This window comes from Vombatus ursinus, unplaced genomic scaffold (assembly GCF_900497805.2).
Source record: "Vombatus ursinus unplaced genomic scaffold, bare-nosed wombat genome assembly UNPS02006779.1, whole genome shotgun sequence".
Lineage (NCBI taxonomy): Eukaryota > Metazoa > Chordata > Mammalia > Diprotodontia > Vombatidae > Vombatus > Vombatus ursinus.
Genome location: NW_020946557.1, coordinates 12,009,481 through 12,024,062, shown reverse-complemented (window position 1 = coordinate 12,024,062; position 14,582 = coordinate 12,009,481). Strand labels below are relative to the sequence as shown.

Sequence of the window (14,582 nt, the reverse complement as noted above, 5' to 3'; positions counted from 1 at the left end):
CCCACTAAACTTCATTATTACTATCAAGGAAGCCACTAGTCTCCCAGTCCCTCAAGCTTGCAACCTAGGTGTCATCCTCAACTCCTTACTCTCTGATCCTTCATATCCAATGTATTGCCAAGGCTTGTCAATTTCACTTGCAATATCTCTTGAATGCACCTCCCCCCTTCTCTGTCACTGCCACCAGTCTTATGTAGGCCCTTATCAATTCATGCTTGGATTACTGCCATAGTCTGTTGGTGGGTCTGCCTGTCTCAAGTCTCCTCTCCCTCTAATTCATCCTCCATGTAGTGACTAAAGTGATTTTCGTAAATAACAGGTCTGATCATATCACCCCCCTACTCAATAAACTTTAATGGCTTTCTGTCACTTTCAGGATCAAATACACAGTCTTTTGTTTAGCATTCAAAATTCTTCACACATTCCAGTCCTCAATCTCTCTCTCTCTCTCCTGCCTCCCCCATCCCCTGACTTCTTACACCTTATTATCTGCCACATATTTTTCTATCTAGTGATGCTTGTTCATTGCTCTTCTACAAACATGACACTCTATCTCTCCACTCTGTGCATTTTTTATAGCTATCCACCATGCCTGGAATGCTCTCCCTCCTCATTTCTACCTCATTAGCTTCCCTATCTTTCTTCAGTTTTCAGCTAAAACTTTACATTCCATAGGAAGCCTTCTTATTTCTAATGTCTTTCCTCTTTTATTTATTTCATAATTATTCTGTATATAGCTTGTTTGTATATATTTCTTTTCATGTTTTCTCCCATATTAGATTGTGAGCTCCTTGAAGGCAGGGACTATTTTTTTGCCTCTTTTTGTATCTCCTTAGCACTTAGTATAATGTCTGACACATAGTAGACTCTTAATAAATGCTTATTAACTTGCTTTTTTGCTTATCAACTTGACTTTTTTTTTGAGGTTGGATTATTTAAATAAGTACTCTGTTTCATATTCTGTTGATTTGGGCATTAATTTTTTTTGGGGGGGGCAATAGGGGTTAAGTGACCTGCCCAAGGTCACACAGCTAGTACGTGTCAAGTGGTTGGTCTGAGGCCGGATTTGAACTCAGGTCCTCCTGACTTCAGGGCCAGTGCTCTATCCACTGTGCCACCTAACTGACCCTGGGCATTAAATTTTTTAAAGTATTCATTTCATTTATATGGGCAGATTTATTGGCATAATTGCACAAAATTCCACGGAATATAGGAGTTAAGCCACGAAATATTTTTCAGAGATTTTTTTTTTCATTCACCAATCAAAAAAACATTTAGGAGGACTAATCTTTTTTTATTGTAGGGTACTTTCAAACTTTACAAACTTGTGCATATTACTGTTTTTTTTTCAAACCCTTACTAGAACAAGAATTTGCAATAATACTTAGAATTATCATATGCTTTAGGATTGTTCAATGAGTGGAGATAAATTTTACTGTGCTCATGCTTCAACCATTTGAATGCCACTGTTTCCACTGGACTCTTGAGTAGGGATTGATGTTTAGTGATAAATGTTTTGTGAGAGATTATAAGCTTAGTTTTCTAAGCTGTAGCTAACCTTTCTGCCCTCCTTTCCCTCTCTACCCTTTCTTGGAGAAAAAGATGATATTATTCAATATCTTATAGAAGTAAATTTAAAAAAAATTCTAGCTGACTAGAATTGTAGTCTAGAAGACTTTAGTACTCTTGATTTTCAATTAAGGGATTTCTCTTGCTTTACCATAAGGATGCCTTTGCTTTTTTTCTTTTTCACGCATACTACTATGTATAAGAAGCTGACTTGCAAGCCTTACCTTTTAAAGGAAGATATGGTTTCTTTTATAGGAAAATTCTAAATTAATTATTCAGACTCAGCTATTCCGTAGCTTATTGAAGGTTGCTTATTTTACTGGTTCTGTGCTAATGGTTTATGTTAATATAATGTGTGGATCTCTTTTAATTTCCTGCTGATGTCACAGGTGCGACTTGAAGCAATGCAAACATTGTGCTCTGCTCCTCCTTCTGATGTATTAAATTGTGAAAACTGGACTACTCTTTGTGAAAAACTTACATTATGTCTTTCAGATCCTGATCCAGCATTTAATGTAAGGAGACACTGATTTATAAAAATGTTAAAGTTAAATCCCTTTATTATGTAAAATAAACTATTTCATTCTTTCTATATTCATATTTCTATAAATGAGTAGCTCAGGAGAATGATGTGCTGAATGCTGAGGTTATACAATATGAAGCAAACAACAGTCCTTTCCCTCAAGGAGCTCACAATATAATGAGACAACAAGAAAACAAATATATACAGACAAGTTATATAGAAAATAAATAGGAAATAATTAACATAGGGAAAGCACTAGAATTAAGATGGTTGGGAAAGGCTTCTTGTAGAAGATGGGATTTTAGTTGGGACTTAAAGAAAACCCAAGAATTTAGTAGGATGAGATGAGGAGGGAGAGCATTCCAGGTATGAACGATAGCTCGAGAAAATGCCCAGAATGGAGAGATGGAGAGTCTTGGTTGTGGAATAACAAGGAGGCAAATGTCACTGGATTGAAGAGTCTGTGGCAGGGAGTAAAATACAAGAAGGCTGGAAAGGTAGGGATTGAGAAAAGGTCAATGGATTTGACAATTAGGAGAACATTAGTAATTTTGGAAAGAGCAGTTTCAGAGGAATGTTGACTTCCGAAGCTGAATTGTAGGGGGTTAAGAAGAGAATGAAAGGAGAAGTAGAGATACCTATTGCAGATGACCTTCTCTAGGACTTTAGCCACAAATGGCAGAAGAGACATAAGACAGTAGTTTAGATGAGATGGAAGGATCAAGTGAAGGGTTTTTTGAGGATGGAGGATACATGAGGACATTTGCAAGCAGTAGGGAAGGGAACCAGAAGAGCCTGAAGATAAGTAATCAAATGGGGTTGACAGAAGGGCAGTCTAATCTGTTGAAGTGAATGGGATGAGCTGGGCTCACTTGTGTAAGTGAAGTAGGGACCTTGGTAAAGTGTAAGGCCACCTCTTTGTGTGAAAACGGGTAAAGAAGGAGATACTGGCAGACAGCATCTGAATGGTGTGAGATAAAGAAGAGGAGAAAAGAGTAGAAGCTTCAAATTTTTTTCTGCAAAATATGAAGCAGGGTTCTCAGTGAGAGGTTGCAGGGTACCATAAGATGGGGTACTATAGGTATAGCTATGGGATATTTGAAGTGGAATGAAAAAGTTTGAAGATCCACAATGGAGAATGGCATAGTGAGTTGACAAAGGGTTTTTTTTTTCTTGTTTGTTTGTTTTTGTCTTCCTTTGTGTCTTCAGGCTTATCTCAGTGCCTGGCACTAAGTAAGAGCTTAAAAGTTGCTTGTTGATTGCCAACCACTGTGCAATATTAAAGTTTGTGTTAGGTGGACAGTTTCTATCAAGTAAACTTTTTAAAAATGGTTCTGGTAGTTCATTGTTTTTCAGTAAAGCCTTTCAAATAGTTATTTGGTTTATTTTCTAGAAATTATAGATTTTTAAAAATTGCATTTTATACATCATTGTACTAACATTTACATTTAAATTCTATAGAATATTTTGTGCAAAATTTGGCAAGATAGAATAGAATATTAGAGCTGGAAATGATCTTTGTGGTTTTGCCCCATTTTGCAGATGAAACTCAGTCAGCATAGTGAGGTCAATTGACTTGTCCAGAGTTACACAGTTAGCTAGTGACACAGTTGGCAGTAGAACCCATTATCCCAAGTCTGCTACCTCAATACTGCATTCTGTTTTGTTATATTACTAATACTTATATCCATATAAAGTTATAATGTAATGCAGTGACGATAAATGATTGTATCTTGTGGACTTTAAGTTAGATAGTGATACTATTTTTTAAGCTATTGTTACTTTGTAAAATTTTTATAAGGAGGAAAATTTGTTTGACTATTACTTGAGTGTACTTCTATATTTCAAACACCAGAGGGTGTTGCAGACCACTACAAACTAAGCAATTTTAATTCGTAGTAATCAGAAACAAGGAAAATGTCTTTGTGGGTCATGTTTTTAATATTTCTGATGTTCTTTAATTAAAAGGTCAAAGAGAGTATTGTGTTATACTTTTGTGTTATACTTCTTGGTTCAGTAAAGATTGTATTCAATGAATACTTTGACTTTATGAGACTGGCAGTTTAGGAAGCAGTTAAGGTCATTTAAATATTTTACGTAAAATACTTTGATAAATCTTAGTTATGAGTTAGTGTCCCCATAAAAAGTGCTATATTTAATAATTTTACTTATTAATGTTTAACAATGGGTCTTTTTACAGCAACAGACAGTACTGTTACTTATTGAAAATAATCAGATGAATCTCAAAATAGAAGAGATTATAGAAGCAATAATTTTGGATTAGGAAATCCAACAAGAAATTATTTTCGTTCCTAACTACATGTGCACTAAAATTTCCTTTTAACTTTTTTTTTGGGAGGGGCTAGGCAGTGGGCTTAAGTGACTTGCCCAGGGTCACACAGCTAGTAAGTGTTATGTGTCTGAGGCTGGATTTGAACTCGGGTCCTCCTGAATCCAGGGCCGGTGCTGTATCCACTGCGCCACCTAGCTACCCTTCTTTTAACTTCTTTTAACTTTGATTCTGTGTTTCTAGTGACTCTTTTGAAAGATTGTTCCTTGAAATAGGATATAAGAAGCTATAACAACATTAATTGAAATGTTATGAATTCCCACCAATTTGCTATAAATGAAACTTTACACTTGCTAAGGAATTAAGTGTCTTAGATTTGACACAAATTTCTCAGGATTGCTAGAGAATGTTTTCAATCACTTGGTGGTAGAACTACCTCATGTAAAGCTATGGAAAGTAAGGTTTAATTATTACAGTTCAACACATTGCTATATGTTCAAGTTGATACAATTTGAAATTAATGAAAAGGAACATCTGAGTTGCTTAGTTGCTTCTGTTTCATGTAATTTACTCTAAATAATTTAACATAATAAATGCATAACATTAAAATTATTTATTTATTATGAAAGTAGAGAGAGTAGGGAGAGAACTGGCTTTAAAGATGGGAAGACCTGTGTTCAAGTCCTGTCTTTGCCATATACTGGTTGTTTGGTCCTGGACAAATATCATATACTTTAATACTTAATTACATTAGACATTCTAAGTATAAGAAACAGTATATGTAATGTAGTGTAGAGAGTTAGCTTTTGAGTGAGAAAGATCCAGATTCAGGTTAGGCCTCAGACACATCCTGACTGTGAGTGACTGTGGGCCAGTTCAAACTTCATACATCTCTCTAAGACCCTACCTTGCAGAACACTTATAGATATATTTATAGAGGTGGTTTTCTTACCAGGAATTCCCTACGGTAACGAAATTTTAAGACTGAAGCTCCTTCCCTATTGCCATCAATATGTAGCAGTATTTTTCTTTTCTTTGGGAGTAGGAAAAGGGTAACTAGGGAAATGCTTCTGCTGTGAAACTCAACAAAAAAGTTAAGATTTGAAAAATAAATAGGGGACATTGTGAATATCTCTTTTCTATAGTTTATTGTCCCATACAGATATTCTAAATTGTGATGTATTTTAAAATGTGTTTGTATACTAAAAAAGACTTCAACTTGGTTAATTGATGTCATTTTGTAATATCTGCTTTGATTAGCCAGCATTAAGAACATTTATTCTTTTATAAATAGGAATCTAATGAATAACTGACTTCTCTTCCCTGAGTTCAGTCTTCTAAGGGACCACTCTTTGAAAAATAGTAATCTTTTTTGCAAAGTTGAAACAGCCATTTGTCTTGTGCAGATTCATCTTACATTCTTTAATTGGAATATTTAGGGTAAATTTTCTATCCTTTTTCTGTAGGACCGAATTTTGAAATTCTGTGCACAGACATTTACTCTTTCACCACTGCATATGACCAAAGAAATTTATACAAGCTTAGGTATGTATGGTATACATGTTTTCTCACATTTTTCACACACACATATCTATGTATATACTTCTACACACTAACATGTAGACATACACAGCTTGGAAAATGGGTGGTGAATAGCTGTCAAACTATTAAATATGTGGTATAATAATACTATTCTCCTATTACATTTTACCTTTTCAGCCAGACATTTGGAATTATATTTCCTTTCGGGTGAAAACCATATTCCAACTCTGTTGACTGGGGTAGATGTTACTCATCCTAATGTGATCCATTTACTTAAAAAGGTATATATTGATTAAACATACATTCCTTTGTATTTAGTTTTATATTTCAGAATTCCTATTTTTCAAATTGTGCTCCTGTCTTCCATATAGGTGCGTCTTCTAAATGAATATCAAAAGGAGGTTCCGTCTTTTTGGATTCGTCACCCAGAGAAGTAAGTCATTTAGAAAATGTCAGATTTAGAAGTATAAATGTAGATTTGACTACTTTTTCCCATATTTCATGTGAAACAGTGTTGTACTGTATATTGATATTTAGGAATTGGGATAGGGAGTTGGCCTGTGATTTAAATGATATATTTATGTGTGTATAATTGTCAAAATAATAACTGTATATTATCCTTTTGTGTTCTTTTCTCAATTACATTGTGATTCCAAACAGTTCATCCTGTACAATACATAGGCAGCATAGAATGATAGCTGGATCAAGAAGAGTCTGAAGATTTGGGTTTTATTGGTGCTTTAGTCATCAACTACTTGCCAATTCAGACTATTTTAAGGCCTCTCAGTGCCAAGCTGTGATAAGTTGATTGGTTTCTCTCAGATGGGAGATATATATGTTAATAGATACATATGGTTCTCACCCAAATATGAGCAAATATGGAGTAAAACTGTAAGAATGACAGAATTTTGTGCATTCTAGAAATGATGCACAGGTCTCAGAGTTTCCCAATATGTTCAAAGATATGTGGTTAAATTGTTTAGGCTCTGGGTCTCTGTGGGTAGTAACAAATAGGTTTAGACTTTCTGACATCTTTCAAGGCCAGTATTTCCTTTAGTAACTTGCTCTCAAAGCCTCTGTGTTGGTCAGAGTGGATCCTGGCAGGGAATCCAGACATTGAAACATATTTTGCCAACAGTGCTTTAACACTGAGTGTTTTCTTGTTTCTGATTATATGTGATAACTGAGTCAGAATATCTTTGTTCCAATCCTCACTCTGTCATTGATGCCAATTACCAATTTAGTTTCTAACTTCTAAGTATGTGACCCTTTTTTGTGTGCCAACATTCCTCATTTGTAAAATGAGGTTAGATTAAATGATGTCTACAGTTTATTCCAACTATAAAATTCTATTTTATACTTTATAAAAGGAGTATGGCCCAGAATAAGCTAAGGAATTAAATTATATTAATTTTTCCCCAACAGAAATGCTGCCATCATCTTCAAGAACAATAAAGTTTACAAAGAGATAAAAATATTTTTTCTCTTTCCTGACATGTATGTGTTAGTCACTTCTGAAATTTCACAGAATAATGGAATAGAGATAAAACCTCCTATGAAGTTGCTCTAACTACAGGCATTCTGTTAGTATTTTAGCTGCTTTAATAGATGTACTCACTCATATAAGAAAAGTACAAAACATATTCCCTGCTTCCCCATCATCTCAGCACCCCACTACTAGCTTTGTTTGGGAAAATGAAGCTGTATATGTAACTGGAGTCCAGACAAATGGTTCTTTCCAGGACACAGATATAACTTCTTTTAGGACACACATCTTTTCTGGATGACTTTTAGATGTGAGGGTTTGTGTAGGTTTTATATTGAGGTAGACAAAAGGAGATGGTTTCTCTACAAAGTATTCTAGAATAAACAGACCTCACATTCTTTTAGAGTATCAATCACCCAGTAGGCCAGTGAAGGCTACATATAAGCCTTGGTCCCCAAATGGGGTCATGAAGAGTCAGATATTACTGAACAACAGCAAGAAAAGAGAGAATTCCTTTAGTGCTTAGGGGCTGTACTCTTGGATATTTGTTCATCATTTTAGCTGTTTTTATTTCCTTGTCCTTCTCTCTCTTTTTAATAAAGGGCCCCGATTTAACTTGTCCAAATCAAGCTGTATATTCTTAATGTTGACTGCCTGTGACTCTAAAGTACATTCTTGTGCATCAAGCTCTGCTTTTGGATGTCCAGCTTCCTTTTTGACAGGTACTACTAGTGGTAGAACAAAGAGTAACATATTCCTAATTTCAGGGAATTGGGTTTGGCATCTATATTGTTTTAGTAGCTACTCCAAAGAATCAAACTCTTGGAGTTACACAGTTGAGAGAGTTGATGTTTTCTTGTGGCTATGAAACCTATGCATATTTTTAAACAAGATGGGGAAAAAAAAGTATCCACTGGCTCTAAGAAAGGGAGTTGAGAGATGATCATCCCTATACAAAGAATAAGTAGTTTTACCTGAATTGGGTCTATTGGCTACTTCTAATGATAGGTAATTAAGGTGATATGATATGACAAGTAAGTGGCAAATCTATTTGATGATATTGGACACATTATAGAGCAGGAATTCTTAACCTGAAGTCTGTGAATGTGATTTTAAAAAATACTGTGATAACTGTATTTCAGTATAGTTAGTTTCCTTTGTAATCTTATGTATTTTGTTTTATTCATTTAAAGACATTATTCTGAAAAGGGGTTTATAGGCTTCACCAGACTGCCAAAAGATCCACAGAAAGGTTAAGAATCCCTCATAGAGGTTGAATCAGGGGATCAAGGTTCAGATAAAATTGGGGTTTATGTTCTGGGTAGGAATGAACTTGGTCAGAAATCAGGTCTGTGTATGTACCAGACACAGTTTTAATTGTCATATATGAATTGGGTCAGAAGATGTCAGTTAGTGCTTTGTGCTTGAACTAGAAACAAAGAATGAGATTAATGGTATACTAGAGAAAAAGAACAGAAAATTCAGAGGTCATTATTTTAGCAATGGTAAGATGCGAGTTGATTTTTCTTTTTCTACTAACCTTCACTCTTCTTCCTGCTCCCTAAAGTTTATATGTATGCCCTGAATGATTGGAGGGCATATATTCTCATTTGTAAATATATATATATATGAATTATATATATACATATATACACACATATACATGAATTATATATATACATATATACATACATATACGCACATATATATTCATTATTACTTCTCACACAGCTGTGAGATAGACAAAAGATATATGTTTAGCTGTATCTGTCTGTCTGTCTATCTATCTATCTATAGTCATTGTTACTTCTCACAGCTGTCTGTGGGACCAAATCCATTCAAGCAAATGCCAAATTTTTTCCTTGCTGCTTTACTTGATCTCTATTATTTGCTATTAAATTCATGCCTACTCTGTCCCTTTGGTCATGCTATTCCTCTTGCTTAGAATATCCTTCTATCTCTCCTTCATTTAAACAAGTGTTAGATATTCTTCAAGAGTGATCTACTTTATAAATCCTTTTCTGATAATACCATTCCTCATTGATTTCCAACTTTTCTTTATTTTAAAAATATGTATTGTATTTATCATATTTTTAACTTTGAATTGAATGCTGTCTTGTAATGTCCATTAATTATTCCATATATCTTAGTCTATTTGTCTACCGGGGAGGAGAAAGGGATTTGTTCTGTGAAGCTTGGATTCAGTCAAAGGGTGGCACTTGAGGACCTAGAGGGCCACATGTGACCTTGAGGCTGTAGGTTCCCCACCCCTGGACTAAATTGTAGTCTTCTGAAGGATGGAGACAAAGTGATATATGTCTCCTTTGTTCCTTACAGTACTATGAATATTGTATGTATCCAATAAGTACTTTACTACTTCTTTTTATCTTTTGATGATTTTGCATGGGAACTTTTCCAAATGGATATGTTAATAAGTTGATGAATGAAAAACAGAGGACTATAGACCTATCCTTATTTCCATGGGTATTATAACTTCACTTTAGATGATTGTAGCATAATTTCTAATAATGTACTGCCTTATCAAACCTCCTACTTCTCTTTTTTTCTATCTTAAGGGATATACTTCCCTAATCTATTGATACCTCAATAGAGCAACAACTTTACCAGAAATTTTTCTTCCATTTCCTAGTTTATTGTGTCATTTCCTTTCATTTTAAAAGTTATGTTATTAAAAACTGATGTAGTATTAAGGTGAACTGCTAGTCAAAATTTCAGTTTTCCCACTTGAAGAATATTAGATCAGTCAATGCTATTTATTGTCTTATGCCATAGATTTCTTTACATGTTAATGAACTACTCAGTTTTTGGAATCCAATACAAAGAAAAATATTTGTAAAAATGTGTATATTAAAATAGCAAATGTACATTTAAATGTACTTTAAATGGTATTTATTTATAGAAGTTATTTTAACTGTTATTTTGTCATGTTTGTCTTCTTGATCTTTTAATAAAAAATAATATTAATCAGTCAATAAACTTTTCAAAGAGCCTACTAAGTGTCAGGCACTGTGCTAAATATACAAAAAGAGGCAAAAGACATTCCCTTCCCTCAAGGAGCTCACAGTCTAATGGAGAGACAACAAATAAATATATACAAACAAGCTATATATATATTGTAAATAGGATATAGTTAAGAAAGGGAAGACACTAGAATTAAGAGGGCTTGGAAGAGGTTTCTTGTAGATGGGATTTAAATGAGGCCAGTGTCACTGTATAAAAGAGTGGAAGTAAATTTACTGGATTATATTACCACTGCAAGGTAATGTTGTAAGATGAAAAAAACCTTATATTCTTTGGTATTCACCTAATAATAAAATTTACAGGTTTTGAAAATAAGTATATTACGCATGAATTCTTGATTATGGATTATTAAAGCTTTGCTTTTTTGTTACAATTGAAATAATTCCATTGTCTTGATTAAATTCCACTCAATTAATTTGATTAGATCTAGATTATTTTTTGCATTAAATTTAAAAAAAAAACTTTTTCCATTGTCTTAAAAGAATTGTAAAAAGTTTCTGTGAATCATTAAATAGTTCCTAAGAGTGACTAGATTTTAGTAATGGGAAAAATACCTTTTGTGCACTGATTGAGGTAATGGTTTTGGAACATTATTGTAAGATGTTGCTTATTGGAAAACATACCTAATCTAAAATAATTTTAAAATATGTGTGTTAATCCTTTTATCTTCCTTCCATGAATTAAAGTGAGGAAATTGAACTACATGACCTCTGAGGTTACCCAATTCAATGATCCTATTCTAAAAATAATTTTAAGTAATTTTTTTTTAATTTTAAGGTATATGGAAGAAATTGTGGAGAGTACTCTGTCACTATTATCAATTAAGCATGACCAAAGTTTACTTGTCTCACAAAAGATTTTGGATCCAATCTATTTTTTGGCATTACTTGATATTAAGGCTGTGTGGTTCAAAAAATGGATGGTAAGAGAAAAAGAAATATGTTGATATATTGTAAGTACCTTAATATTATGTTTAATATATAAAGTTAGGGAACTTTAAAAATGTGTTAAAAGCCATTTATTAAATGAATAGTTATTGAGTGCAACATAATGTTAAATTATTTTAGATCATATATATTTTCATGAAAAAATTAATATTAATTTTATTTATTTATTTGTTCTTTTTATGTTTACAATTTTAAATAGGTATAGTAGAACACTGGGGGGAAAACATTTAATTTATCTTGTGTCATCAATTGATGGCAGAAGCTTGAGCATGTGATTCAGAAAATATATTTTGGATACAATTGTGGCTACTGACAGTTCTCCAGGAACCTTCTGCAGCTTGTTAGTAGTGAATCCTACTCTCAACAAGGTTTTCACTTATGAAAAGGTGCTGCTGCCTTCAATAGCTGCTGCTAATAGCTTTAATAGCTGTTTCAAATTGTGCCACTGGAGTTGTACTCATGCTCCCTATCTCCCTTCCTTTGTACTGTGTATTACTCAGTGAATAACACAGAATGATGGGAGGTTTGAAAAGAAAGCAGACCATGTATATTATTTTAGGATAGAGTAAAAGTTTCTGATACAACTTAGGATAGGTCATACATTGGTGAATTTTGTCGTTTTCCCAACTATAAAGTAAAATTGTGATTAGCAATACCCAACAAACTGGGACCCTTAGCAAGAATATTTTTTTCCCCATTTTATTTTTGAGAAAGATAGAAGTAACAATATTTACTTGGAATTTTAAGGTAATCTGAGAGTAAGCACAAAAGTAAGTAGATCTAAGAGTAAGCACAAATTGATCCCATTATATCACATTATTTATCTAGATCTCTATTTCTGTCTCGAAATGTGTGGGAAGGGCATGATAAAAGCCAACCTCTGCCAGGAAGATTTAGTTTCAAATCCTGTCTGTGGTACTAATAGATTGAGTGACCCTATGCACCCCAAGTGACCTTAATCTTTAAATTCCCCTGGCAGTTCTTTAAGAGGATAAATTGCTGAGGAAAGAGGAAGGACCACTCTATATTGCTAGAGGGTGTTTCCTTAACTAGAGTTCTCTATTCCTATGAAAACCTAGATTCAGTCTCTGCTAGCTTAATATATTTGAGTACAAATAAAGTAGTGAATATTTTTCTTCTGTCCCATCTCTAAATGAAAAAATTGTTTTGTGAAATGCATTTATTCATTTCAGTTCTCCTGATTGCTTTGGTTCTAATCCAATGCTAATAGAGAAATCTGTCTGGTGCTGATTAGGATGACTGAAAACTTAATTTATTGTATCATTAATTATATAATTATTGGAAATGATGCAGAAAAACTTATTTTGGGGGGTTATAATTTGAACATTAAATGAAATCTAACATATTTTTCTCCCTAATTTTAGCATGCATATTATAGCAGAACTGTGGTATTACGACTTCTTGAAAAAAAATATAAATCTGTGGTAAGTACAAATGTACATGAATTTGGAGGAAATAGTATTTCTAAAAACAAAAGCTATGTGGACCAATCTTCATAACCAAAGTGTCTAAAGATAAGTGCACTGATATACAAAGTAAGCTGAATCATGAGTCAAGCTCTTAGTTAACCTCTTAAACCAGAGTTCCTTAAAGCTCAAAAGTACTGAAATTGAAAGCCCTCAAATGAGAGGGGAGTAGAAAGAAGGGGGGAGGAGGGAAGCTAGGAAATGCATAAGGTTAGTGCTAAAGTAATGTTCTACAAATGATTAAAGAATGGAGCAATCTTGTAATATATATAATGTGATTTTGAGCAGCTATTAATAGAAGAAAAAGTATTAGATTATGTGGAAAACACCTTAAATTGTAAAGAAAAGATAGAGAAAAACTCAGGAACAAGAAAAAAATTTTGAAATTGCCCAAATTAGTTTAAGAATTAAAAATAATAAATGGACAAGAAACTTGAAGGGATATTTAGATTACATTATAGCACACATTAGAAAAGTCCCATTAAAGGAATTGCTGTGAAACTTTTTTTAAAGACATGTTCTGTATCATACAGGATAATGGGAAACCCTAATTAAACATCTGGAAAGAACAAGAATGCATTAAGTGTATTATAGATGTACATATTTCTTCTCTTCCCCCTTATGTAAGGCTTCATTGAACAAAGAGGTAATAGAACAGAAGTTTGAACTCACCCAGGTCACAGCTTGTCTTTCCCTTTACCATTTTGTGACTTAGACATGGAGAAGCATTTTAAGATGTAACACTCTTTCTTGAGTTAGGTAACAGTTCTTCTTCAGTCTTTCTCATGACTTACTTCCATGTTAATTCTTTTAAATAAATAGAAATCAAATCTTCATGGTCATGCGTATAATAGCAGAAATACATATACACTCATACAGACTCAGCAGTACTAATCCAAACTGGTAGTAAAAGGATAATAAAAATGTTTGAAGTCAGTTCATTTATGTGAAAAGTTTAATATGTGATAATTTAGTCTTATAGATGCAGTAAAATTTTGTGATGTAGCTGTTTATACTAAAGTGGATCCTGTTGTATGATAGGTTGTTAAATCATACCCCTTTATTTACAGAGTGCTGTATATTACACAGTAATATGTAAACCTTATATTGTTCTTATCCACTGAAGTCAGCATTATAATAGGGTTCTATTGTATATTAGAAAAATACTTTGGCCCACATGTGTTTTCATACACCTTTGTTAATTGAGCACATCATATTGATCTAATTCATCTGAGGGCAGTAATTTTCAGCAGCCTGAAAAAGCACAATCCTAAATATTGTGAATCATAATTTCCTATTATTGTCCCAGAGCATTTTTTAAGAACTGACCTAATTTATCTTAAAACCTAAAATGAGGAACTGTGCAGATTTCTAGGATACTTACAATTTGTGATTTTTGATAGATAACAACATCAGTTCAACAGTGCATTCAGTATTTTGAATCATGTGAAAATATGAGGTCTGATAAAAATTTGATACATCCCAAACATTGTGGTAAGTGTCATTTTCCTTTATTAGAAAAAGAAATCAACTTAGTTTTTTTAAACAAATATGAACATTGTTTAGAAAAAAACTTTTTTTCAGATAAGGTACATCTAGGTAATTATGGTAACTTTTAGATACCAATAAAAGCAAACTTTTTCACAATGTTAAATTATCACAAATGATTAAAATTTTAGAATAATTATATAATCAT

The 14,582-nt window shown here is 33.2% G+C and overlaps 1 protein-coding gene across 2 annotated transcripts in view; it reads left to right on the top strand.

Annotated features, from left to right (window-relative positions):
* TBC1D32 (TBC1 domain family member 32) overlaps positions 1-14,582 on the top strand; it is a 232,465-nt gene that overhangs the window by 25,430 nt on the left and 192,453 nt on the right. For both annotated transcript variants that reach the window (XM_027848616.1, XM_027848617.1), the window contains exons 6-12: positions 1,959-2,084; positions 5,849-5,927; positions 6,102-6,205; positions 6,296-6,357; positions 11,230-11,374; positions 12,785-12,844; positions 14,290-14,380. In XM_027848616.1, the coding sequence (XP_027704417.1) occupies positions 1,959-2,084; positions 5,849-5,927; positions 6,102-6,205; positions 6,296-6,357; positions 11,230-11,374; positions 12,785-12,844; positions 14,290-14,380 (667 nt within the window). The remainder of the gene's footprint in view (positions 1-1,958; positions 2,085-5,848; positions 5,928-6,101; positions 6,206-6,295; positions 6,358-11,229; positions 11,375-12,784; positions 12,845-14,289; positions 14,381-14,582) is intronic.